The sequence below is a fragment of the Heterodontus francisci genome, chromosome 27 (assembly GCF_036365525.1).
Source record: "Heterodontus francisci isolate sHetFra1 chromosome 27, sHetFra1.hap1, whole genome shotgun sequence".
NCBI lineage: Eukaryota > Metazoa > Chordata > Chondrichthyes > Heterodontiformes > Heterodontidae > Heterodontus > Heterodontus francisci.
Window position 1 is genome coordinate 32,072,858 of NC_090397.1, and position 27,030 is coordinate 32,099,887.

Consider the following 27,030-nt stretch of genomic DNA (forward strand, 5'->3'; position numbering starts at 1 on the left):
TCATCCCTTTCCTAACTGATTTGCATCTCCCAAAATAGGATTGTATTTTGCCTTTTTGCCAATTACATTTGATTGCTACAAGAAATGTTTCTTTCTGGTAGACATCTTTAAGAATTCTTGCATTTTTTTATTAGATTATAGTAAGAGTGATGTAGTCAAAGGTCAAATATAGGTTATACTATCAGTGTAATCTTTAATCTATCATTGGCAAATAAGATCTAAAAGAGAGGACTCGCTTACTTTTAACAGATTTTTTGTATACTGTCTTTTTGGGAAGTGGGTATGGGGTGGGGGAAGATGTGCAGGATGAGGGGAGAGATTTATATATAATTCTTGTTTACTATTGGACCATTGCAGTTGGATGTGATTGCTTCATTCTGTGTATTCTGGGGCAAAAATGAGGGTAATTTGACTTGTCCTGGAAACTATTCATTTTTTATTAATTCCAATTATTCCCATTTAAGCACCTTCACCTCGAACTACAAGGCCAAAAATAACAGAACCAAAGAAGCTGTTATCTTGCAGTGCAATTGAAAGGTAATGAGAATTTCCTGATGTGCAGTAGAATGTCAAAACAAACATATTAGCAGAATATGGATTTGTAGATGTTCTGCCATATGTATCTATAAACATGCTTTTTTTTTTATAAAGTTAATTATTCAACCAGCACTATCAGATTATTGACCCACTACTCATGCAACTAAGCTCAATCCTGTCTTTGCTCTAACCAGGTTCATGCCTTTTTGCTGTGTAAGTCCACTGAACAGCAGTCAGGCTTTCCCAATTTGTTTTTTTGCTTCCTCTTTCTCTTTCCCCCCGCCCCTGCAAAAACCCATTGCTTCTTCCCCAATTTGGAGAACCTTGCTTAATAAAGTAGTCTTAAATGAATAAGTATTTGATGCACGATCATATTCCTCAATGGTAAATAATGATCGGCACTTTCCGATGTCCACTCTGCTTAATGGTGCCTCAGAATCAGTGAAAGCACAATAGTTTGAACTTGACCATAACATCTTCTGTAGCCTCTCTACATCTGTGAAAGCTATCACTGACCAGATTGATCTTGTATTCTACACCACAAACATTCCATCTCTCCTTCTAACCCCACTTCTTCCTGCGTTCAACTGGGCAGGTTTGGGGAGAAAAGAAACCCCATCAAAATTATTTATAACTGCACTTTCAAAATCTGGTCTAGCCTTTGGCCATCCATTCAGCTCATCTCACCACTTTTGCTCTTGTCCCCAGCAAAACCTCTTTCTTCCATGCCAATTTTTCTGGCTCGTGGCACTCCCTTTCTCCCTCCCTCCCTCATTCATGGGGTGCAGACTTCACTTTTGAATTCATTCTCAGGATGTGGGTGTCACTGATTAGGCTGGCATTTATTGTCCATCCCTAGTTGCCCTTGAAAAGGTAGGTGTGCTGTCTTTTTGATTGCTGTATTGCATTAGTTTGATACAACTCAGTTTGCTAGGCTAGTTCCAAGAACAATTAAGATTCAACCATGCTGATGTGGGACTGAAATCACACATTGGGCAGACTGAGTTAGGACAGCAGTTTCTTTCCCCAAAGGACATTAAGCAAACCAATTATGTTTTTACAGCAATTGATGACTTCGTGGCCACTTTTAGTGCTAACTTTTTTTATTTAAACTGAATTCAAATTTTCAAACTGCTATAGTGAGCCTTAAACTCCCTTTCTCTAGATTATTAGAGCAGGGCTTTAGATAGTAACATAATCACTCCTACCTGGACCACATTATGTGCAATTGAGCCTTGCTCGCTCGTGCTCTCTTTCCTCTTTTTTTTTTTTTCCCCCCCTGCCCCCCTCCCCTCCCCCACCACCACCCTCTCTGTCTCTGTCCTTTTTTTCCCTGCCTTTGCCATAACTGCCCAAGTTCTTCATGGAGAATGAAAATAATCCCTGACTCCACCCTGTCCTACCCTTGAACTTCATTTTTTTTTCTCACTCTTATTTTCCCATGTGCCCTTTGAGCTCATTTTATTCATTAGGTCTAACTTTTTTTTCTAACCCTTCTATCATAGCTAACACTGCAAATAATTCCCTGCAGCTTTGATGCAGACTTATTAAAAATAAAATCAACATTGCCCTTCTCAAAATGCCCATCTTTAATCCCTCTGTCCTTTAGAAGCTAGTGACCCATCTCCAACCATATTTACTCAAGTTTGTATTGTTGCCTTCCAAATCTATGGCTATCTTTCACAAAACATCTTATTTGAACCTCTTCAATCAGGTTTCCGCTCTGCCACAGCACTGAAAAGGCCCCAGCTAAGTCACAAATGACACTCTACATGATTATGACCTGTTGCATTATTCTTCTTTGATCTGTCGGCAGCCTCTCCTCTGTTGTCCCAGCTCAATGGCCTCACTTGTATCCACTCTTAAGCTATTGAATTGTAGTCAGAGCATCTTCAACAATGGCCCTTCTGCCCCATCACTGTTACGTTATCTCTGTCACCAAGGACCTAATCCTTGGCATCCGCCTCTTCCTTGTTTACATGCTGATCATTGACCATCTGGAGACATGGGCTCAGCATCTACATGTACACTGACAACATTCAGCTCTACCTCTGCACTAGCTCTCTTGATATCTGCACAACTTTATCTTATCGGACTGATTGATTGTCTGACATTCAGCCTTTGATGAGCCACAATCTGCTCCAGTTAAACCTGGGAAAGATCAAAAGCATCATCCTCACTCCCTGCCTTGAACACTCACCATGCGTCCCAATCTCCACTTTGGATGTTGTTTGCACTCTTCAAGTCAAATAGGCACCAAGCTGAACTATCAATTGCATATCCTCTATATTGCAAAGACCTTGCCCAGTTTTGCACTTATCTCAGCTCAACTGCTGCCAGCCTTTTCCAGCCATCCGTCTGTCACAATTATATTTCCAGTCCACCATCCTTCACCTTTAATAAACATCAAGAAGTGCAGAACTCTGTCTCTATTCCATGCCAAGTGCTGCACATCCATCATTCCTGTCTGTCTTTGCTGTCTTTTTTTGTTTAAAAGTTGTTGCCTTGTTTTTATCCTTCCTTCATGGCTTTGCCTTTCCCTATCCAGTGCTAACATCCTTGTCTTTATCAACCTTGCAAGTGCCCCCCACCCAGCCGTAAAGTCTCTGAGTAGAATCATAGAAATTTACGCACATAAGGAGTCTATTCATCCATCATGTCTGTGTTGGCTGACAAGGAGCCATCCAGCCTAATTCCACTTTCCGATTCTTTGTCCGTAGTCTTGTAGATTATGACACTTCAAGTGCATATCCAGGTGTTACTTAAATATTATGAGGGTTTCTGTCTCTTTCACCTTTTCAGGCAGTGCGTATCAGAGCCCCACCACACTCTGGGTGAAAAACTTTCCCCCTCTAAACCTCCTACCTCTTGCCCTAAATCTACACCTCTGACTCTGGCATCTTCTGTATTCCCCTTTGCCTCACCATTCTTGGGTTGTGCATTCAACTGCCTCAGCCCCACACCTGAACTTCTCCACCTCCCTCTCTTCCTTTAAGACTCTCCTTTAAACCCAACCTCTAACCCTCTTTCAATATCTCCTTTGGAGAAGAAATATGATCAGTATGTGGCTGGTTCTTACTAGGTTCTTGGAGCGAGTTTGTAGGAATTTTCTTTCCTTGTTTCAAATTGTGATCCTCCAAATATTGGATTATTCTCTTATGTGCCCTTTTGTTTTATAGCTTGCTAATATTGCATTAAATCTTTTCATCAGTGGTACAGTGGCTAGTACTCCAAACAAACTACCTGTTCAAGGAATGCTGCAAACGCCTAACGTTCCAAACAGACGGGTTTCAGTAACACCTGGCACAAGACGTTTATCTGGTTTACCAACACCATTAAATCGTCGCATGTCAGGTATTCCAACGTTTACTTCACAAACGCAACCAAGACCTGGGTCATCGTCTCACCAAGCTACAGCTTATCGAAACCGTAGTATGTCAGCCACTGGAGCTATTTTGGCAAGGTGAGGGGAAAGATTTAGTTTGAGGTTTTTTAAAATAAAGCAATCTCTATAGTATATTTTAGCCACTTTTTTTTTGCTTACCAGCAGAGTTTTTTCTTTATTTAGAAAAAAGAAATTTCAGCGTTTACAATCTGACATTTTACAGCCCATTCCCATTAACTGTTTTTCTTGGTAGTAAACAGAAAATGTCAGGGAAGCCACAGATTCTTTGCTCAACTGATTCCTCTGAAGAGGAGATGTCTCCACCTCTGGTTCCTTGCTTTCTGGATTTCTCTCCTGATAAACCACAGACTACATGCCAAGAGACAGCCAAAGAGCATACATCTGATACTCAAATCAAGGAGGTAATAATGTACTGTAGATCAAGCAAAGTTAATATTGCAATAATAAAGCTACTGAGATTCTTTTATAACTTGAGTGTAATAGTTTTAAACACCATCCTTTTGTGTATGTATCCACTCTTTCCTCTCATTGATATTTATAGAATTCTATATCTTAACAAAAATTCTTACCAGTTTTCCTCTGGGTCTCACCTTTTGGGAAGTAGGAGTGACGTCTGTACTAGATTGGGTTTAATTCATTTTGTTAAATTGCTTATCTCTGTTTCCTTTTTTTCAAATGCTCAGTGGAATTCTACTTTATAATTTTAACTTTTGAAAAGGCACAATTTTGTTGACTTCAGGACAGGCAATATCGACTAGGTGAAACATTCTAAAACTTTGTAGGAGCCTTGTATTACCAAAAAAAGGTACAAGTTCAGCACATGAATTATTTTATTTTTGGGATGTGGCCACCTCTGGAAAGCTAACGTTTGTTGCCCTGAGAAGGTGGTGAGCTGCCTTCTTGAATCACAGTAGTTGTTTTACATAGAATGTTCAGCCCAACTAGTTCATACGAGACTATATGCTCCATACTTTTGCTTGGCCACTTCAGAGAGCAACCGCATTCATGTGGGAGTCTCTCATAGCCCAGCCTAAAGGATATTCATGAACCAATTGGTGTTTTATGGCAATCCAACAATGTCATGGTCACTTTTTAACTAATGCCATCTTTTTATTTTCAATTTTCTGGATTATTAGTCCAGGACTCTGGATTACTGGTCCAGTAACTTAATAGCTACGCTACTGTCCCCAGTCAGTTAATGTGTTTCCTCTTCTAAATTTACTTTGACACTTGAGGATGACCTAACTAGTGTATGACTTTACTTCTGCCACCTACTGACTAAACAGCTTATCTCTGGGAAGAGAATGATGTTCATGGATAACTGTTTACAAATCATTCTTCAATTATCACCAAGCTGAAAGCTTTCTATTTACTTTCAGATTTTTTTTTAGATGGTAATATGTCTATTCTAATGTTTGAGGTGTTTAAAAAGTTGAATTGATTTGAAATGTCTTTCTGGGAGTGTGTTCTCTCCTTTGGTCATTTATTAAACATTTTGGTAGCTAAATTTGTTTGCTCTATGTTTGTTTATTTTTGGCTATTGGGTGCACTGCTTTATGTAAATGAGAATTTTTGTAATTGCATACCTGACCTATTTAAATAATTGTCCACTGGTCTTATCCAATATCATACTTATTTGTATCCATATTGATTTTCTTTCCCCATTAGAATCTCATAGTTGAAGTTAATACAAAAAATAAACAAATTGAAGACCACCCACTTATTGATCTCTCAAACACTCCTGATTTAAAGAGAGTTGCACCACTGAAGGCTCCAGAACCGGTAAGTTATTTTCATAGTGGTTAGCTCCTTTCAAGAAGCATGAAGTTGAAACTGTTGTAAATTTACAACATTTAATATTCCAGAGCTATCCAAACTATGGTCTATGACTTTCTAAGCCCAGGTGACCCAATTCCATTTGTGCTTTTCTTTAAACTCGCTGGTTTGACTTACTTGGGTTTCATGAACTTGAAGTTCAGAGTGAATTTTCTGTGGTAAATTCTTAATCAGCACACCAAGATCTGTTAGTATCACTAGCTTGCGATAAAGCAAATTAATAAGAATGTTATCTTGTATGTGGCTCCATGGAATGCACTTAAGTAGCCTACAGATAAGCCACTGAGCGCCATACTGCCTAACCCTGTCAACAGGATCACCTAAAGTAATTGCAATGTAATTCATGGCCCACACCTGAAATGTCAACTCCTTTCTCTCTAGCTGGGAGGTGGCACAGCCAGAAGTTGTAGTCCAATGACATGGGTAGGAAAAGGGTTGAGGTCCTACATGCAGAGTTTCAGGATAGGAAAAAGTTTAAAGAACTGGGCTCAAAGGTGATAATCTCTGGATTACTTCCAGTGCTACATGTTGGTGAATACAGAAACAGGAAGATAGTGCAGCTGAATGTATGGTTGGAGAAGTGGTGCAGAAGGGATGACTTCAGATTCCTGGGCAGGAGGGATTGTACAAATTAAACAGTTTGCATTTGAAAGAGCTGGGACCGGTGTCCTGGTGGGAAGGTTAACTAGTGCTATAGGGGGGGAAGAGATTAAACTAATTTGGCAGGGAGAGGGGGACCAGGACATAGCAGAGAAGAGAGGTAAAGTATATAGAAAACTAGAAGGGGCAAACAGTAACAGAATAAAGGATAGTTTAGAATGAGAACAAGTCAGATGGAGGACAAAAGCAAAGCAGACGAGCATGATGTCACAATACATGTGTTAACGTAAGGTATGGTACAAGTAAAGTTTGAGCTGCAGGCTCAAGTCGCCGGATGGGAATATAGTGGCTAGAATAGAGACTAGGCTTAAACAGGGCAGAAATGGGAACTAAACATTCCTGACCACAATGTATTCAGGTGGAATAGAGAAAGAAAAAGAATGGAGGGGTGGGGCAGTAGTTTTGTTGGCAGTATTAGAATTAGAACATTACAGCGTAGTACAGGCCCTTCGGCCCTCGATGTTGCACCAACCTGTGAAACCATCTGACTTACACTTTTCCATTTTCATCCATATGTCTATCCAATGACCACTTAAATGCCCTTAAAGTTGGCGAGTCTACTACTGCTGCAGGCAGGGCGTTCCACGCCTCTACTACTCTCTGAGTAAAGAAACTACCTCTGACATCTGTCCTATATCTATCACCCCTCAACTTAAAGCTATGTCCCCTTGTGTTTGCCATCACCATCAGAGGAAAAAGACTCTCACTATCCACCCTATCTAACCCTCTGATTATCTTATATGTCTCTATTAAGTCACCTCTCCTCCTCCTCCTCTCCAACGAAAACAACCTCAAGTCCCTCAGCCTTTCCTCGTAAGACCTTCCCTCCATACCAGGCAACATCCTAGTAAATCTCCTCTGCGCCCTTTCCAAAGCTTCCACATCCTTCCTATAATGCGGTGACCAGAACTGCACGCAATACTCCAGGTGCGGTCTCACCAGAGTTTTGTACAGCTGCAGCATGACCTCGTGGCTCCGAAACTCGATCCCCCTACTAATAAAAGCTAACACACCATATGCCTTCTTAACAGGCATATTAACCTGGGTAGCAACTTTCAGGGATTTATGTACCTGGACACCAAGATCTCTCTGCTCATCTACACTACCAAGAATCTTCCCATTAGCCCAGTACTCTGTATTCCTGTTACTCCTTGCAAAGTGAATCACCTCACACTTTTCCGCATTAAACTCCATTTGCCATCTCTCAGCCCAGCTCTGCAGCCTATCTATGTCCCTCTGTACCCTACAACATCCACAACTCCACTGACCTTAGTGTCATCCGCAAATTTACTAACCCACCCTTCTACACCCTCTTCCAAGTCATTTATAAAAATGACAAACAGCAGTGGCCCCAAAACAGATCCTTGCGGTACACCACTAGTAACTAAACTCCAGGATGAACATTTGCCATCAACCACCACCCTCTGTCTTCTTTCAGCTAGCCAATTTCTGATCCAAAGCTCTAAATCACCTTCAACCCCATACTTCCGTATTTTCTGCAATAGCCTACCGTGGGGAACCTTATCAAACGCCTTACTGAAATCCATATACACCACATCCACTGCTTTACCCTCATCCACCTGTTTGGTCACCTTCTCGAAAAACTCAGTAAGGTTTGTGAGGCACGACCTACCCTTCACAAAACTTTGCTGACTATCGCTAATGAACTTATTCTTTTCTAGATGATTATAAATCCTGTCTCTTATAACCTTTTCCAACATTTTACCCACAACCGAAGTAAGGCTCACAGGTCTATAATTACCAGGGCTGTCTCTACTCCCCTTCTTGAACAAGGGGACAACATTTGCTATCCTCCAGTCTTCCGGCACTATTCCTGTCAACAATGACGACATAAAGATCAAGGACAAAGGCTCTGCAATCTCCTCCCTAGCTTCCCAGAGAATCCTAGGATAAATCCCATCTGGCCCAGGGGACTTATCTATTTTCACACTTTCCAAAATTGCTAACACCTCCTCCTTGTGAACCTCAATCCCATCTAGCCTAGTAGCCTGAATCTCAGTATTCTCCTCGACAACATTTTCTTTCTCTACTGTAAATACTGACGCAAAATATTCATTTAACGCTTCCCCTATCTCCTCTGATTCCACACACAACTTCCCACTACTATCCTTGATTGGCCCTAATCTAACTCTAGTCATTTTTTTATTCCTGATATACCTATAGAAAGCCTTAGGGTTTTCCCTGATCCTATCCGCCAATGACTTCTCGTGTCCTCTCTTTGCTCTTCTTAGCTCTCCCTTTAGATCCTTCCTGGCTAGCTTGTAACTCTCAAGCGCCCTAACTGAGCCTTCACGTCTCATCCTAACATCGCTCTCCTTCCTCTTGACAAGCGCTTCAACTTCTTTAGTAAACCACGGCTCCCTCGCTCGACAACTTCCTCCCTGCCTGACAGGTACATACTTATCAAGGACACGCAGTAGCTGCTCCTTGAATAAGCTCCACATTTCGATTGTTCCCATCCCCTGCAGTTTCCTTCCCCATCCTACGCATCCTAAATCTTGCCTAATCGCATCATAATTTCCTTTCCCCCAGCTATAATTCTTGCCTTGCGGTATATACCTGTCCCTGCCCATCGCTAAGGTAAACCTAACCGAATTGTGATCACTATTACCAAAGTGCTCACCTACATCTAAATCTAACACCTGGCCGGGTTCATTACCCAGTATCAAATCCAATGTGGCATCGCCCCTGGTTGGCCTGTCTACATACTGTGTCAGAAAACCCTCCTGCACACACTGGACAAAAACTGACCCATCTAAAGTACTCGAACTATAGTATTTCCAGTCAATATTTGGAAAGTTAAAGTCCCCCATAACAACTACCCTGTTACTCTCGCCCCTGTCGAGAATCATCTTCGCTATCCTTTCCTCTACATCTCTGGAACTATTTGGAGGTCTATAAAAGACTCCCAACAGGGTGACCTCACCTCTCCTGTTTCTAACCTCGGCCCATACTACCTTAGTAGACGTGTCCTCAAACGTCCTTTCTGTCGCTGTAATACTCTCCTTGATTAACAATGCCACACCCTCCCCTCTTTTACCACCTTCTCTGTTCTTACTGAAACATCTAAATCCCGGAACCTGCAACATCCATTCCTGCCCCTGCTCTACCCATGTCTCCGAAATGGCCACTACATCGAGATCCCAGGTACCAACCCATGCTGCAAGCTCACCCACCTTATTCCGGATGCTCCTGGCGTTGAAGTAGACACACTTTAAACCAGGTTCTTGCTTGCCAGTGCCCTCTTGTGTCCTTGTAACCTTATCCCTGACCTCACTGCTCTCAACATCCTGTACACTGGCACTACAATTTAGGTTCCCATTCCCCTGCTGAATTAGTTTGATCAAGGATAAAGCAGTTTCACAAGAGAGACAATATACTCGAGGGTTCAAAGACTTAGTCTCTTTAGGTACAAGGAACTGAAAAGGAGCTTTTGCATTGCTGGGTGTTTACTATATGCCTCTAAATACTGAAGAGGTAGAAGAGCAAATTTGTAGTCCAATTCAGGGAAATCTAAAAGTAATACAGCAGTAGTGTACTTCAATTACCCTATTATAAACTGGGAGATCAAGACAATGTAAAGGGCAAGGAGGGTGAAAAATTATTAAAATATGTACAGGACATTTATCAGTGTTTCTAGCCCAGCAAGGAAAGAACCAGTACTGGATCTAGTTCTAAGAATGAAGTAGGGAAAGTGGTATGTATTTCAGTGGGAGATCATCTGGGTAGTAGTGATCATATGAACTAGGAGCAGGAGTAGGCCATTCGGCCCCTCGAGCCTGCTCTGCCATTCCATACAATCATGGCTGATCTGTTTGTCGACTCAACTCCACTTTCCTGCCCACCCCCTGATACCTTTTGACTCCCTTTGTTTGTCAAGAATCTGTCTACCTCTGCCTTTAAAAACATTCAATGACCCTGCCTCCACTGCTCTCCAGGGAAGAGAGTTTCACAGACTCACGACTCTGAAAGAAAACATTTCTCCTCATCTCTGTCCTAAATGGGACGACCCTTATTTTTAAACTGTGCCCCCTAGTTTTAGTGTCTCCCACAAGGAGAAACATCCTTTCCACATCCATCCTGTCAAGTCCCCTCAGGATCTTGTATGTTTCAATCAGATCACCTCTCCTCTTTCTAAACTCCAAGGAATACAGACCCAACCTGCCCAACCTTTCCTTATGATAATCCCCTTGTCCCAGGAATCAGTCGAGTGAACCTTCTCTGAACTGCTTCCAATACAATTATATCCTGTCTTAAGTAAGGAGACCAAAACTGTACACAGTACTCCTAGATGTGGTCTCGCCAATGTCCTGTACAACTGTTGCAAAACATCTCTACTTTTATATTCCATTTTCTTTGCAATAAATGACGACGTTGCATTTGCTTCCTTAATCACCTTGCTGTACCTGCATACTAACTGTGTTTCATGTACTAGGACACCCGAATCCCTCTGCATCTGAGTTCTGTAATCTCTCTCCATTTAAATAATATATTGCTTTTCTATTCTTCCAGCCAAAGTGGACAAGTTCACACTTTTCCACATCATACTCCAACTCCCAAATCTTTGCCCACTCACTTAACCTATCTATATCCCTTTGCAAACTCTTTATGCCCTCTTCACAACTTACTCTCCTACCTATCTTTGGTTGCTAAATTTGCTGATGTCACATATATTCAGTCCTTTCATCCAAGTCATTGATATAGATTGTAAATAGTTGAGGCAGCAGCACTGATCCCTCTGGCACTCTGCTAGTTACAGCTTACCAACCCAAAAATGACCCACTTATGCCTACTCTCTTTCCTGTTAGCTAACCAATCCTCTATCCGTGCAAATATGTTGCCCCCTACACCATAGGCTCTTATTTTGTTTCGTAACCTTTGATGCGGTACCTTGTCAATACCTTTTGGAAATCCAAGTACACCACATCCACCAGTTCACCTTTATCATAATATAATTGTGTTTCTAGTAGTTGTTACAAAAAGGGTTAAGGAAAAAGTAAGTGAAAATATCCAACTGGAAGAGACAATTTTAATAGGATTTTAGGACCAGTGGATGAAAACAGTAAATGAGCAATGCCAGGCCTCTAAGCTGGAGATGGTTTGAATACAAACCAAGCATGCTCTCATAAGGGCATCCAAAGCTAGAATCCTTGGATGAAATAAAACAGAAAAAGGGGGCATAAGGACAAATATTAGGTATACCATACATAGAATCTTAGAATGGATACAGCACAGAAGGCCATTTGGCTCATCGTGTCTGTGTCTGCTTTCTTCAAGTGCAACTCAGCTAGTTCCACTCCCCCAACTTTTTCCCATAGCCCTACAAATCTTTTCTGTTCAGTTGATGACTCCATTCTCTTTTTGAAAGCCACAATTGAATCTGCCACCACCACACACACAGGCAGTGCATTCCAGATCCTAACCACTCACTGCAAAATATGTGTTTTTTTTCATGTTGCCTCAAAGAATCTTAAATCGATGTCCTCTGGTTCTTGACTCTTCCACGAGTGGGAAGTATCTCCCTATCTACTCTGTCCAGCCCCTTCATGTTTTTGAACACCTATCAAATTTCCTCTCCACCTTTCTCTTTTCTCTAAGGAGAAGAGCTCCAGAGTCTCCAATCTATCCAAGTAACTGAAGTCCCTCATTCCTGGAACCATTCTTGTGAATCTTTTCTGCACACTCTCCAATGCCTTCACATCCTTCCTAAAGTGTGGTGCTCAGAATTGACACACTACTCCAGTTGAGGTTCACCATAATAACTTCCCTGCTTTTGTACTCTACCTCTATTTATAAAGCCCAGGATCCCGTATGCCTTATTAAACACTTTATCAAATGCCTTTCAGGCAAGTTAAGAAAGTACTACATAATGGACTTCTAGCTTTTGAATAAGTCTATGGGATTAAAGGGATGGCAGTAACTTGGGTATGTAATTAGCTAAGGGATAGTAGGCAGAGAACAGTGGTGAATGTTTTTCTGACTGGAGGGCAGTAAGCACTGGGGTGCCCCAGATCTCAGTATTGCGACCATTGCTTTTCTTGTGCATAAATGACCTGAACTTGTTTATAGGGAGTACAATTTCAAAATTTGCTGATGGTACAAAACTTGGAAATATTGTAAATAATGAGGATAGTAATAGACTGCAGGATTGTGAATTGGACAAAAATATGGGGTAATATTTTGAGGCGGGTGCAAGAAGAGGGGGACATGGGAGTGTCTATTCACAAATCTTTGAAGATGGCAGGGCAAGTTAATAAGCTGGTTAAGAAAGTATATGGGATACATGGCTTTATAAATGGGAGCACTGACTACAATGTAAATGGGGGCCTTGTTAAACATTTATAAATCACTGGTTAGTCTTCAGCTGGAGTATTTTGTACAATCCTGGGTGTCACATTTTGGGAAGAATGCCAAGGCCTTGGAAAGAATATAAAGGGGGTTTACCAGTGATATGGAGAGATTGAAGAGCTGTGATGGTTCTTCTTTCGAGAAGAGATGATTAAGGGGTGACTTAATTGAGGTATTCAAAATTGAGGGGTTTTGATAAAGCAAGTAGGGAGAAAAGTTCCTCCTGCACATAGGTCAATAACAAGTGGTTATCGGTTCTTTCACCAATTATTTTGAACCTGAGGGGGAAATAATTTTTTTTCCATAGAGGGTTGTTAAGAACGCTACCTGAAGGGGTGAGTGGAATCAGATTCCATAAGCACTTTTAAATGGCAACTGGACATTTACTTGAAGACTAATTTGCAGGGTTGCGGGGGGAGGGACTAACTTAGCTCTTTCAAAGATCTGCTACCGGCATGATGGGCTGAATAGCCACCTCCTGTCTATGTTGACTGTCTTTCCAGATTTTCTTTAACTTTTTTTCTGAAAGTAAAACAAAGTTCTATTTCAGCTTATAGATTTCAGCTCTCCGCTGATTATGTTGAGCCCTGCAGACAAGGAAAATGTGGATGTGAACTCGCCTTTACTGAAGTTTTAAAGTTCCTGTCGTGATCTACAGTTAATATACATATTTCTGTCGTAAGATTGCTTCAATCTTGTTCAAACGTTTGTCTTTCTTGTGTATTTACTTTGAGTATAAGCCTACAAATTCCTTGTTTCTAAGTCAATGGATAGATTGAAATAATGGGTCAGTGTCTCTCTTTTGGATTACTATCTGTTTCTTTGGACCACAGTATTTACAATTTAAGATTAATCATTTAAGTAGAACTTGTCATATTTTTCCTGGTAGTGAAATGTATCTATTGTGACTAAAAAATTGTTTTAAACTGAATAAAGCCTAATCAAATTAATAACCAGGGAAAAAATGTGAATGTGTACTTTTATCCGGTGTTAGTTACCTGATGTCCCTTCCCATATGATATATGGATTTTCTTGTTGAAAATTTGTTAAAATTTCAAAGCTGTATTATTCTAATTTTTAGTCCAGTTAGAACACACTATTTTAGAAAATGGATCCCTTAGCATTACATTGAAAGTATTTATGGCAAACATTGAGCAAGGCCTTGGTATTAGTCTGCTCACTTTCTGTTAACTCATCTGATTAAAGTTGCAGAAGTCGAATGCTTAATGCAGCACCACACCCTTGGGTTACATCTTGCACTGAGATCCTGTAGTGAAATATAGGTATGGCAGGACATTTTAACATGCAAGTTGAAACTATAAAAGATGCAAGTTATACTGTATTCTTTAAATAAAGGAAAAAGTAAATGTCACAATTACAAGAGTTCCAGTATAATTTGTATTTTTTCCCCAACTATTATTGTATAGCAAATCTTCTAAAATGTTGCAAATTACCTTTTCTGGACTCAATAAACTACTGAACATTGAGATCCTCCATTCTATTAGAAATACTGGATGTTTTCTGTGTTGCTAACCTAATTCTCATTGTAGCAATGTGGCATAATCCTTTAACTACAAAGTGTCTTTCATTTTTAATTTAATGAATAATGTCACAAAGCTCTTCAGGGGTGACATTTCCTCCAGTTATTATGACCACTACAGTCTTTCCTTTAAGATTGATCTTCTCTCCTACAATAGCAGCAAAAGCAGCTGCTCCTGAAGGTTCCACAACCAAGCCAATATTGTATAGCATGGAAACAGCTTCTTTTATTTCATCATCTGAAACCAATAGGATTTCCTTCACATGTTGTCTGCAAATCTGGAATGCATTTGAACCTGTTGTAGAATAAAAAGATTCTGAAAGACACTACTTTAAAAAAAAAAAAATTCTACTAATTTGTGTGACTGGAGTATTAAAGTAAACATTTCATTCCCTCTTGTAGCTTTGGATTTTGATGACTCGAATTATTTGCCTTGCACTGTACCTCTAGTAGCTGCACAGCAGGACTTTTTAAACAAAAGTTCCATAGGATTTAGAATTTTAACAAATATACTGAATCTCTAAAATGACTTGCTTTTTGTAATCCTCATTTTGTTTAACACTCCATCAAAAGCTGGAGCTGTACATTTTATCTTTCACTTACCTGCAAATGGTGGAGCAAGTCCTATGGCAATGCTCTTTGCATCCATCAACACTGGCTTATTTTCACTGAAACTTCTGTACATGGTGCAAGCTGACAGAGCATAAATCATGAAAGTAGTGCTTTCAAAACTTTTAATTGCTCAAATTTTAGATTATAGTTTGAAATGTTACCTTCTTTTGGTTCCACTCCATATATATTTGTAGTTGTACAGCCAGATAGTTTGATAGCAGCAGCCACCCCTGCAAGCAAACCACCACCTCCACAGCAAACTATCACGACATCAGGGTTTGGAATTTCTTCAAGAATCTCTAAGCCAATGCTAATAAAAAGCAAAATGAGACATTCAAGGTTTAGAACAGTGGTTTCTGTTTTAATGTTTTGGAAGTAAAATGTTAATGGTTGCACTAGTTAGTTAGTTATTGAAATGTGATCTTATTGAAAAGTTTGACTTCATTCTCAACTTCTACAGGTTTTGTTGGTATGCATGAGAACTATGACACAAGTATTGTATGATTGTATGTCTTGATAGTATATTGCTGCTGAACAGCTGTTTTGTTGAATGTTTTATTATGGATGAAATTAGCAGATTTTTAGAAAATCAGATTTCAAGTATAACTTTGGCACTAGCTGATTGATGGATTAATTAATCCTTTTAGACTAGGGAGTCACAATGATAGGATGATCCTGTATGTCTGTTGTGATATCTTCAAGAGACCATGCAAAGGTCAGACATTCTCCCAGTTCAGGAACACTACACCCACAAGTGCAGACACGATAGTCCAAATGGTCTCCTTCTGTGATTCTGAATCAGTAATTCCAAAGGTGGAGTGAGGATGCATGGAATAAGATCCTTTGGCCTCTGTGATGCAGCATAGAAGAAAAAAAATCACCCCACTTGCACCAATTTAGAAACAATTAGAGGAATTTGATTTTTACCTTCCATAGCCAGCAATCAAATCTATGTCATCAAAGGGGTGCAAGAAAATCATCTTCTGATCCTTAACAAATTGTTCCACTGTAGGCAATAATGACTTGGATGGCATCTGCTCAACTTCTACACCATAACTCTACGGTGTAATATAGAAATATGCAGTATTAAAATTACTAATAACCACAAAATACTTTGTAGGTATTGAGGTACTTTATGCCATTTATTAATACCCTCTATCATGTGTGACACTTGTTTCTTAATTTACAAATGTTATAGAAATGGCATCATTTGCAAAGCATCTTTCGAAGGTCAGACCTGAAACGTTAATTCTGCTTCTCTCTCCACAGATGCTGGCTGACCTAAGTATTTCCAGCACTTGTGTTTTTTTAAATCTTTTTTTTTACTCTTTTAAAGCTATGAGCCCAACAGATTGGTGGTGGTGCATTTCATTTTCTTATGAATACACTTTTGAAGTAGTTTAATGACATCACCAAATTATGTATGCAAGTTCTGAATATGATGACCTTGGTTCAATTCAAGTTCAGATACTCAAACAAAATCCAAGTTGCCCAAAAGAATCTGAAACCATTTTGCTAATTTCTAATTCTTAAAGTATACCTCACCAAGTTATCACTTCAAATATATCCAAGATAGCCAGCAACAGCATTTTATGATTTTGAAGCTGTTGAGTCACAACCACATTTCATGTTATTGATTCATCAAATTTGTATTTTATTAAAACTGCAATGGATTAGAAACCAAGACTTCGCTAAACTGCACTAGTGAAGCTTGGATCAGTTTTTTTCTAACCATAATTTTTCAGTTGTATTCAGCTAATTTTCTACAGCAAAGACGCAATCTGATTTAATGTAGGTGCTGACTGAAGCATGTTTAGTTTATTTGATTTTAAAAGCTGTGCTGATCATTCACTAGTCAAGCCATTGTGCTTCATTAGATGTTAACAAGAGGCAGATTTGCACTTGTCTACTAGTTGGTTACAGAACTGCATACAATTTTAAGTTTTGTCCCTCGAGGTGGGGGAGGGGTGTGCTCATAAAAATGCCCTCATAAAGATTAATAGTTCACTGAATTTCCATAGTCAGTTGTAAAATGCCAGCAGTAAATGTTCCTGATTTTCAAAATGCTAATCTTGTGCAAGTTTCTCCTATTTTACAGTATGCAATTTATGCTTTTTTTGTGGTGACTCCTAATATTTAATGAAGCCTCCTATATTAAAGTTGAAGAGACTTCTTGTGATTATTGTGTGTAATTAGATTTAACATTAAAACTGTCTTCGAGTATCTTTTTAACAGTGGCATCCCAGTTTCTAGTATGTCCAAAGTGACTACCAATCTGCTTGGTGTAGTCCATACCTGAATACTCAACCCAACTCAACATTACTGCATTAAAGATGGATGATTTCAGTTGCATTTGAAGTAGGCCTAGTGATGGCTGTGGCAGTAGCAGTCACTGATGCTGTATTTCAGCTTGAATCCATTGCCTTAGTGTACCTGATGCTAAAGAGAAAGTCTTGCTGTCCTCAGTGTTTGTAGATGATAACTGTACAGTGGAAATCATATTGGGGCAGGAAAAAAATTGTGCGTACTCCCTAGAGTTGAAATGACAGGAATTTGCTGCTCCTAGGCTGATTCGTTTTACTTCTGGTGGATGGGATCATATTTAAAAACTGAAATAACTTTGAATATTCAATGTGTTAAATCATAAGCGAGATATTATGGAGTAATTTTTTTTCTGTTTAGTTTAGAGATACAGTACTGAAACAGGCCCTTCGGCCCACCGAGTCTGTGCCAACCATCAACCACCCATTTATACGAATCCTACACTAATTCCATATTCCTACCACATCCCCACCTGTCCCTATATTTCCCTACCACCTACCTATACTAGGGGCAATTGCTAATGGCCAATTTACCTATCAACCTGCAAGTCTTTGGCATATGGGAGGAAACCGGAGCACCCGGAGGAAACCCACGCAGACACAGGGAGAACTTGCAAACTCCACACAGGCAGTACCCAGAATTGAACCCGGGTCACTGGAGCTGTGAGGCTGCGGTGCTAACCACTGCGCCACTGTGCCGCCCATGTGGGTTCATGTTTTCCCTTCAAAGGAGCAGCTAAGTTCAGTCTGGGAGAATAGCTAAATCGACTTGCTGGCATGGATTTTGCATTCAGCATTGCAGCAACAGCGCTTGCCTCTTGAAATCAAATAAATCCCTGCACAAACCTACTTGGTACACGTACCAAGAATTTTGGTTCTGTTGAGGGAGGATTCCTGTCTGGGGTGAATTGCAGCGCAATGGTGGCAAAGGCAGGTTTAAGTGTGCACCACAAAAACTGGAAAAAGAAGCTGCTCTGGTAAAAAGCTGTTGGGAAACAGTGACTCCGAACAACGCGGAGCGATCGCGGAGTGGTAGAGAGGGAAGTGGCGTGGCTGGGGAAAAGCGAGGAGCGAGCGGCCAGAAAGTTTTGGGGGGGGGGCGGGAAATGAAGGGAGCGAGTGGCTAAGGGAAGGCAGCAGGGAGCGAGCAGCGAGATGACAGGCGCAGCAAAGAGAAGCGCAATGGCAGGAGGGAGCAGGGGACTGTTGGGGGTGGGGTGGGATGGAGATGGTGATGGCGATCATTGAGAAGATTTTCGGGTTGAATTTGTTTTTGGAGATAAATTATTTTATTACTGGCAGCTGCCAGACATGTCGCAGACAATGACATTTCAGTGGAAGAGGCTGAATTTGCGCATGTTACTACTATGCCACCTAGTGGTTGCCGTTGTCAGCAATTGCAGCCTTTAAGTATTTAAATGAGGAGGCCCACTCAAATTTAGAAGTTAAAATAGATTAATTTAACATGAACCCTCTAAAAGTCTGATAGATTTTACTTTTGAAATAAGGTTTATCTGATCAAATTATTGTACTTTTAATCTTGAAAAAGTATGTCTGCTAAAAATGTGATTTCCCAAGGCTGCATTTGCGAATTGAGAAGCGGTTCCTTCTGCCTGGAAATAAAGGTATAAAATTTAAGTGTAATTCATTTGGAATTAGAGGGCAATTAGCCTGAAGTTGTGCTGGTTCCATATTTGCCGTTTGAAGTAGCGAACCCTCGGGACTAGCGTTGGTTGGTGCGCCACAACTTTCAGATCCGTGCACTCTAGGAGGTGCGGGGCCTCGCCAACATTCAGTAGTGGCAAACGCTGAACGCAATGCCACTAGTGGCACTGCAAAATCCGGCCCAGTGAGGGGATTGATTATGAGTAGGTGAGTCCCTGCCAGCTGCGTAGAAGCAGTGCTGACACAGGCCTGAATATAGCTATTTGTTCATCCAATCTGCCATGCAAAATAGGGAGCAATAACAGATCCTTGTGCACCATCATCAACTACTTGCATTTATACAGCATCTCTAACATAAACATCCCAAGCTACTTATTATCCATCAATATTCAGCCAAAAGGACATCAGGTTTACTGGCTCATGTACATCAATTCATTTCACCCTTGAGCTAGGCTTACTTGCCCTCTAATATTCTCTCCTCTGCGTTAATGCAATTGGTCTCCGTACATTACCTCCCCAGATACAATTTTTGAGCTTGGAAAGTTATCTTTGGAGAATTGCAAGGCCATGTATTTGTCCTATCACATTTTGGAACTTTTTCCTATTTTTAGTGTTTTTCCCCCTTGCCATCATTCCTCACCATCAATTCAAGTATAAGAGTTTAGACTTTTCCTCCCATAAACTCCTAGTCTGTCTCCTTGGCCAATATAATATGCTCCTTTTCCTCCCTCCCTCCAACTTTTCCTCTGATTCGTACCTTCACCTGGTGGCACAGTCACATCAAGGCTGCTGTGTGGATAATTATTGACACAGATCTGCATCCTGCTTAATACCACTGGCAAAGATAACTCCTACAACTTCTTCCACCTTAAAATTAAGACTAACTCCACAGTCCTTTAACATTTCTTTTCCAGCACCTCAAAAGTATGGAACCCCTTCCTCCTCCATCTCGCCACCTTCTTGCATTCTTTAGGCTTTTAAAACTCAGACTTAGAGTCACCTGTCACGATCTCTTCATTTACTTTGCTTTCTCTGACTATTCATCCGTGATACTGCCCTACACCATGAGCCTTGTCCTTTCATCGAATTTCCTGAATTGAAATGATAGATATAATTGTCTTCGTAAACTGATGTCATGAGAGCAACAATCCCCTCACTTCCAGAAAAGCAACCTTTCCTTTTCTTCTTTTTAGACACAGCAAAAATGTAGATTTACTTCAAAGTTATGATTTCCTAAAGTTAAACAATAAATATGTATATTCATGCTTACAGCAAGTAGGGCGGTTCTTGATGCTGGTGCTGTGTCTGCCATTAGTACTTTTCCTTGATGTCCAAAGTGCTTTGAAGCATAAGCAAATGCTTTCCCATAATTTCCTGCTGACATTGTTATGAAAGGCCCACTTTCTCTTCTAGAAAACTGATTAGCTACTCCTCTGATCTTGAATGAACCTGCAAAAGAATTTGGAATTTATGCATTGTCACTATAAAAAGGCCCATATGAACGAAGTGCTACATTGCCTCAAAATTGGCTTGCATTTTCTGAGCAACTTTAAAATTAGAAATAGTCAGATGGGAGTATTAAGGTGATTAAATTAATTTACATGCATTAAAAAAAAATCAGAACCAGGAATGTTAAAATGCAGTTCCAACTGAATGGATGAAAATATTTCTATACACTAATAATTAACAATATATGTGAAAATAAATGTAATTCTATTAGGGATTTCCATCCCAAGTTGTTATATTCCACTTTAACTATCCATTAACTATAGTTTAGTCATATTTTGGTTTAATAAAAGGCTAATTATTACACTAAAATGGTTTACTTTTAACACCATTTGTTTACTTTTTTGGCTCACTTTATTTTTTGGTCATTTTCAGTTTCAGAAATTGATGATTTTAATTTTATAAAAATAAACATCAATTTCAAATTATCCTATTCTGTTGCATTCTTATCAGTTTAACCAGTAACTCTATTGTTAATTATGCAGAAACATATCTCCCTTTATCTTAAAGACTAGAAATACACAGGCACCTTACAGTAGGGCAGCGGATGGAGTAAATAGACAACACAATGTAAGCCTTCACAGTACTGACCGGTTGTTTGCATGTTTTCGAGCTTCATGTATAGGTTACAGTTGGTTTTCATTGGAACTGCCCCATGATGCAGATGGATCAGAGGAGTTTTGATAACTTGTAAAGTGCTCCTTTCTACTGTCTCCCTGGCATCCTGCAGCATCTGTAGGCTCAGCAATGTTTGTGCTTCTTCCATTTCTGGTGCTATTCTGAATTGACAGATGTGTATTTTAAATGATTTTTTAAGAGTGAATTGGTATCTGCCTCACTCTATCAAAACTCAACCAGGAGATTTTGATTTACTATCTCAAATTTGACTCTGTTTCTGACCAGGTTTTGCTACAATAACCATTTAAAAGTCCCCTCATGTATTATATGTTTGAGTGAACCAATTAAAGGCCTCTTTCCACCACAGCTGCAATTACCCGTACAACGGGCGGGTAGTTGCCACACAGGAAGCACAATAGGAAAAACTGTGCAGGCTGTTTCCTGGCGCCGGTGGGGACAGTGGGGTGTGTGTGTGTGGGTGGGGTGGGGGTGGGGGTGGGGGCGGGGTGGTACTTGTTAAAAGGCACAGTGCCTGAGCATGGGAACCAGCATTGGGAAGGTGGGGCCCGCTGAAGGCCACCCCCTGCCTATGCTGCTGACCCTCCCCCTCCACTGCAATCCCCACCCCGCGAGACCCCTCCCTCCCTGAAGCCTGGTTCTGGCAACAGTCTTCAGCCTCCAGGACAATCGCTTCCAGCAGCAGCCACCGCCTTCATGGTGACTCTGCAGCTGCTGGTCTCTGGCCGGCCTCTCTCCAAGGGTGGGACCTCTAGTAATGGGGTCCTAAATCCTCTGGAAGGCCTGCCGCTGTGTACTTAAGTGCCTGATTTGCACTAAGTGTGGTGAACCTTCCACAAAAGAAGCGATACCGGGATCTTGGCGTTGGTTTCTCCCAATGTAGAGATAAAATTCCCTCCATGGAGTGTGCTTTATTGCTAGGCTATGGACTATGTTCAGTGATAATTATTTTCAAACAAGACCATAAGAAAATGTGCCATTTATGTAATTTGTCAGCTGTGATTCAGGTGGTAGCATTCTTACCTTTGAGCCAGAAGGTTGAGAGTTCAAGCCCTGACTCCGCAGACTTGAACAGAATTTCTAGGATGACGCTCCAGTACTAAGCACCAGTGGTAGGTGCTGTCTTTCAAGTGAGGCATTAAACCAAGTCCCTGTTTGCCCTCTTGGGTGGATGTAAAAGATCCCATGGCACTATTTTGAAGAAGTACAGGGGAGTTCTCCCCAGTGTACTGGCCACCTGGTGACCGGGTTTAGTGTGAAAGAATGAGTTGGTGATGCAGAGGTTATGATAGGTACACAACTCAAGCAGTCTCTGTCTATTCTCATTCATCCTACCAATGCCATAATGCCCAAGGCAGGAGGGCCATGAGTTATAGTCGGCCCCAACCCTGGTATTAAAGTCTCCCAGCAGAAACAGGTGTTCAGTGTTGGGGAGGCTACTAATATTATGGAGTTACCAGGTTTCTTGGAGGCACCCAAGATCACGTCGTTGGCACCAGCTGGACCTCATCGTCACAAGGCGAGCCTCTTTAAACAGCGTTCAAATCATACGCAGCTTCCATAGTGTGGACTGCGACGCCGACCACTCCCTGGTGTGCAGCAAGGTTAGCCTCAAACCAAAGAAGCTGCATCACTCCAAGCAGAAGGACTGCCCGCGCATCAACACTAGCAGAATTTCTCATCCACAGCTGTTACGTAAGTTTCTAAATTAACTTGAAAAAGCCCTTCAAAACACTCCCACAGGGGATGCAGAGACCAAGTGGGCCCACATCAGAGACACCATCTATGACTCAGCAATGACCACCAATGGCAAACGTGTGAAGCGGAATGCAGACTGGTTTCAAGAGTTGGAACCTGTCGTAGCCGCTAAGCGCATTGCGCTGCTGAATGAGTTGGTGATGCAGAGGTTATGATAGGTACACAACTCAAGCTGAACTACAAGAAAGCCCCAAGCGAGTTAACATCCGTAGCTCTTAAAGCTGCCAGAAGCTAAGCCAAGCCAAGCGCTGCGCAAATGACTATTGGCAACACCTATGCAGTCATATTCAGCTGGCCTCTGACACTGGAAATATCAGAGGAATGTATGATGGCATTAAGAGAGCTTTTGGGCCAACCATCAAGAAGATTGCCCCCCTCAAATCTAAATCAGGGGATACAATCACTGACAAACGCAAGCAAATGGACTGCTGGGTGGAACACTACCTAGAACTGTACTCCAGGGAAAATGTTGTCACTGAGACTGCCCTCAATGCAGCCCAGTCTCTGCCAGTCATGGATGAGCTGGATGTACAGCCAACAAAATCGGAACTCAGCGATGCCATTGATTCTCTAGCCAGTGGAAACGCCCCTGGGAAGGACGGCATTACCCCTGAAATCATCAAGAGTGCCAAGCCTGCTATACTTTCAGCACTGTATGAACTGCTTTGCCTGTGCTGGGACGAGGGAGCAGTACCACAGGACATGCACGATGCCAATATCGTCACCCTCTATAAGAACAAGGGTGACCGCGGTGACTGCAACAACTACCGTGGAATCTCCCTGCTCAGCATAGTGGGGAAAGTCTTCCCTCGAGTCACTTTAAACAGGCTCCAGAAGCTGGTTGAGCGTGTCTACCCTGAGGCACAGTGTGGCTTTCGAGCAGAGAGATCCACCATTGACATGCTGTTCTCCCTTCGCCAGCTACAGGAGAAATGCGGTGAACAACAGATGCCCCTCTACGTTGCTTTCATTGATCTCACCAAAGCCTTTGACCTCGTCAGCAGATGTGGTCTCTTCAGACTACTAGAAAAGATCAGATGTCCACCAAAGCTACTAAGTATCATCACCTCATTCCATGACAATATGAAAGGCACAATTCAGCATAGCGGCACCTCATCAGACCCCTTTCCTATCCTGAGTGGCGTGAAACAGGGCTGTGTTCTCGCACCTACACTGTTTGGGATCTTCTCCCTGCTGCTCTCACATGCGTTCAAGTCTTCAGAAGAAGGAATTTTCCTCCACACAAGATCAGGGGGCAGGTTGTTCAACCTTGCCCATCTAAGAGCGAAGACCAAAGTTCGTAAAGTCCACATTAAAGGGAGCAGGATCATCAGAAGAGGCATGCAAAATGAATCTGTACTAATTTTAGTGGTACGATATTTTAACATGAATTTTATCGTTAGAATAAATATTTCTAAGAAAAAAAGTTTGCTCACAACTTTTCAAGTCAGTGAAGTTTTTATTACAGTTCCACATCCACTCTCGGAACGTGTCTTCTGTCAGAATGTTCCTGTGCAACATTAAAAACCTTCCTGTATCAATTTCCGGTTTTCTGTCAAAAATTAATAACGGCCTTTCAAATGTATGAAAACATTGTAGTTGTGGTGTTGTTTTGCATAACTCAGCTTTCACTTTCATTGCAAAATTATAGCGTCAAATCGGCAGCGGATCCCTCGCCTCCGCAGACACTGCGGAGTTAATTTTAGCATCATTCTCCCGACTAAGGATCAGACTCCCTTGAAATATTATTAAACGATATATCATCGGGTCAAATTTCATTTACGGCTTCTGTATAGTATTAAATTGTCAATTAAATATTCTCAGAAATATTTGCATATCTCGGAATGGGTCTGCAGAAACCTGTGTAGAAAGGGCATCCCTGTAGCACACAGTGAAGTATCTGCTCCGCCATCCTTCAGTGGTATTTTACCCGGTGTGGAGCCGCTGCGAGCTCGTCCTTCCCGGCCTCCACTTCCAGTTCAAACGCCGAAAGGGGCTGCATGAAGAGGGGGTACAAATAACTCCGGGCCGGACTCTATCTGCCGAAGACAGTTTCCTGGGGGGACTGATGAGGGAGAAGCTCGGCTGGTTGAGAATGGCGGCGGTGAGAGGTTAGCGGAGAGGAGGAGCGGCTCGGGGGTCTCTCTCTTCCCCGGTCTATCTGGCGGGATGAGCCGGGCGCTGCGGCATGTCGTGTGCGCCCTGTCTGGTGGTGTGGACAGTGCTGTGGCAGCGCTGCTACTTAGGCGCAAAGGTGAGGAGCTGACACCAAATAGTTACAAATGTGATACAATGTTCCGATGTGATACAATGTATCCTTCAGGTGACTGCAGGAATACTGGGGGCTGAATATTAAGGAGGGTGGAAACTCCTGTCCTTTGATCTGTAAGTCAGACTAGTACTATCGTGTGACGTGGAAAGCTTTGCTGGTTGGTTATCCACTCGATGGCGTCCTGAGATGCCGAATGGAGGAATGAGGTGACTCCTGCAACAGACCTCTGGGCAGGATGATGTGATGGGTACTATTGTCTGGGATTCATGGCCACCTTGGGTCATCCCTCATCTTCCACTATGGATTGCCCAGTGTGAATTTGGTTGAGCGTTCTCCAGTGTCTTCGATGGAGGTCGAAGCCAGGGACCTCTTCTGCTGGATCAGTGATGAGGTTTTTGGCTCCTTATGCTGTTTGCGTCCCTCGATTCCATCCATCTGGATAGTGGGTTGGTACCAGTTTAATCCATATTAACTACTGTTCGCCAGAATGGCTGGTGCAATTTTAAGCACTTTCTTGGTGAGGTTTTCAAATTTTCATAAATGGGAAGGTTGGTGTTGCTTTTGATTTTTTTTTTCCATCTTGTGGAACAGAATGGAGTCATGGTGGAAGAATGTGGGACAGCACTGGGAGCCACTCAGTTGGATTGGACTTAAGAATCCCTGACACTATCATCATGTTGGTGTCCATGATTTTTGTGTGGCGGCTGCAAGATCATGAGGCCAAGCAGAGTAGAATAGGGCCACTGTTGCCGTACAAAACATTGTGCCTGTGCTCTCTCATTGACATTCCAGTGACTTTCTGGACCATGTTTGCTCTGGTTTTTACTTTTTGGCTGGTGTTGATTCTTGTATGAGAAATGATCAGTGCTGCAGAGCATATTGTGGTTTTAATTCTCCTGGTCACTGGACAGTGTACCAGTAGTAGATATAAAATATGGTTGATATAAAATGTGTGACCAAGTTATTTGCAGGATACATTAATAGTGATGCTCCAAGTTCAGAAGAAACTGTTTGATTGTGTGCAGCCAGTTTAATCTGAATACTGGCTGATCAAAACTTGAGCTGCCAGGCATATCCAACATTCGATCGTTTTTATTGAAGGGGAAAACCTAGAGTACACAAAAGCACCATTTGTAGCAGTATGGAATGGGAAAAAAAAAACAGTGGGTGTGAGTGCTGAAGGTGTGATTTATTTTCTAGTGCCACTCCCCAGAAAATACTGATTTTTGGTACTTTGGTACATTTTCTTGCATTTTGGAGCTTATTGTAATCCTTTTCCAGATAAAAATGATTTATCCAGGAAAGATTCTGAATATTTAATTGTTAAAAATAAACGTAATTGCATGGACTTTAATCCAACGTTAGTATTCAGTTCCTCTCTCTGTGAATCCAACCTCGGATTTATCACATTGTTTTGTGAACTGAAACCCTTTTAGAACACCTAGAATCACACCAACTAACTGCACATCTACGCTGGCGAGATAAAACTAGCTCGCTGTTGTACCTTTCAATGTCCCACACCCCATAGCAACCCAGGGTTTTATTTTCAAGTAATTTCAGGCAGTTAAGGGTGAATTATGTTGGAACCAAATTTTGATGATGGTTCACACTGAAATATTGGTCTCTCCTTTCCTCCTTCAGATGATGATCGGCCTAATGTTTCAAACATCTCGTTCATGAGTTTAGAATTGCTTTGGCAGTAACAGAGGATGAATACTTAATGTATTTGTGTGAAACTTTTTTTCACTATTTTAGTGCCTCCATTAGAGTAGTGGACAGAGGAATGCATTAAATATTTATCAGTTATTGCCAAAAGTACTTACTGCAGTTGTTTTCAAAACAAACAAATGTGCAGTTTGCAGAAATAGTTATGGGAGCTAAATTTTCTGCTCTGTTGTGAACCTGACTGACT

General features: G+C 41.4%; 3 protein-coding genes across 19 annotated transcripts in view; 2 read left to right on the top strand and 1 right to left on the bottom strand.

The window, feature by feature from the left end:
- The window catches only part of gtse1 (G-2 and S-phase expressed 1), a 33,281-nt gene extending 18,625 nt beyond the window's left edge, over positions 1–14,656 (top strand). For 5 of the 11 annotated variants that reach the window (XM_068059106.1, XM_068059108.1, XM_068059104.1 and 2 more), the window contains exons 8-12: positions 465–537; positions 3,749–4,000; positions 4,176–4,344; positions 5,612–5,725; positions 13,359–14,653. In XM_068059106.1, the coding sequence (XP_067915207.1) occupies positions 465–537; positions 3,749–4,000; positions 4,176–4,344; positions 5,612–5,725; positions 13,359–13,445 (695 nt within the window). In that variant the 3' untranslated portion in view covers positions 13,446–14,653. Of the gene's footprint in view, positions 1–464; positions 538–3,748; positions 4,001–4,175; positions 4,345–5,611; positions 5,726–13,358 lie in introns of those variants that run through there. The other 6 variants (XM_068059101.1, XM_068059103.1, XM_068059102.1 and 3 more) reach the window with 4 other exon arrangements.
- Positions 9,647–25,105, bottom strand: srr (serine racemase). Of its 6 annotated transcripts, none has more exons than XM_068059115.1 (7): positions 24,283–24,355; positions 21,044–21,231; positions 20,217–20,395; positions 15,888–16,018; positions 15,122–15,270; positions 14,952–15,041; positions 9,647–14,643 (listed from the first exon to the last, which is right to left on the bottom strand). In XM_068059115.1, the coding sequence occupies exons 2-7, from the start codon at positions 21,216–21,218 to the stop codon at positions 14,405–14,407; spliced, it is 963 nt and encodes a 320-aa protein (XP_067915216.1). In that variant the 5' UTR covers positions 21,219–21,231; positions 24,283–24,355; the 3' UTR covers positions 9,647–14,404. The 6 variants fall into 6 exon arrangements, with proteins under 6 accessions (XP_067915216.1, XP_067915217.1, XP_067915220.1 ...); XM_068059116.1 differs by lacking the exon at positions 24,283–24,355 and adding an exon at positions 22,112–22,187; XM_068059119.1 differs by lacking the exon at positions 21,044–21,231 and having other exon boundaries at positions 9,647–14,075; positions 24,283–25,105.
- The window catches only part of trmu (tRNA 5-methylaminomethyl-2-thiouridylate methyltransferase), a 40,982-nt gene continuing 38,453 nt past the window's right edge, over positions 24,502–27,030 (top strand). Inside the window, exon 1 of one of the 2 annotated variants that reach the window (XM_068059111.1) lies at positions 24,502–25,100. In XM_068059111.1, coding sequence (XP_067915212.1) covers positions 25,016–25,100 — 85 coding nt within the window. In that variant the 5' untranslated portion in view covers positions 24,502–25,015. The remainder of the gene's footprint in view (positions 25,101–27,030) is intronic. The other variant, XM_068059112.1, reaches the window with a different exon arrangement.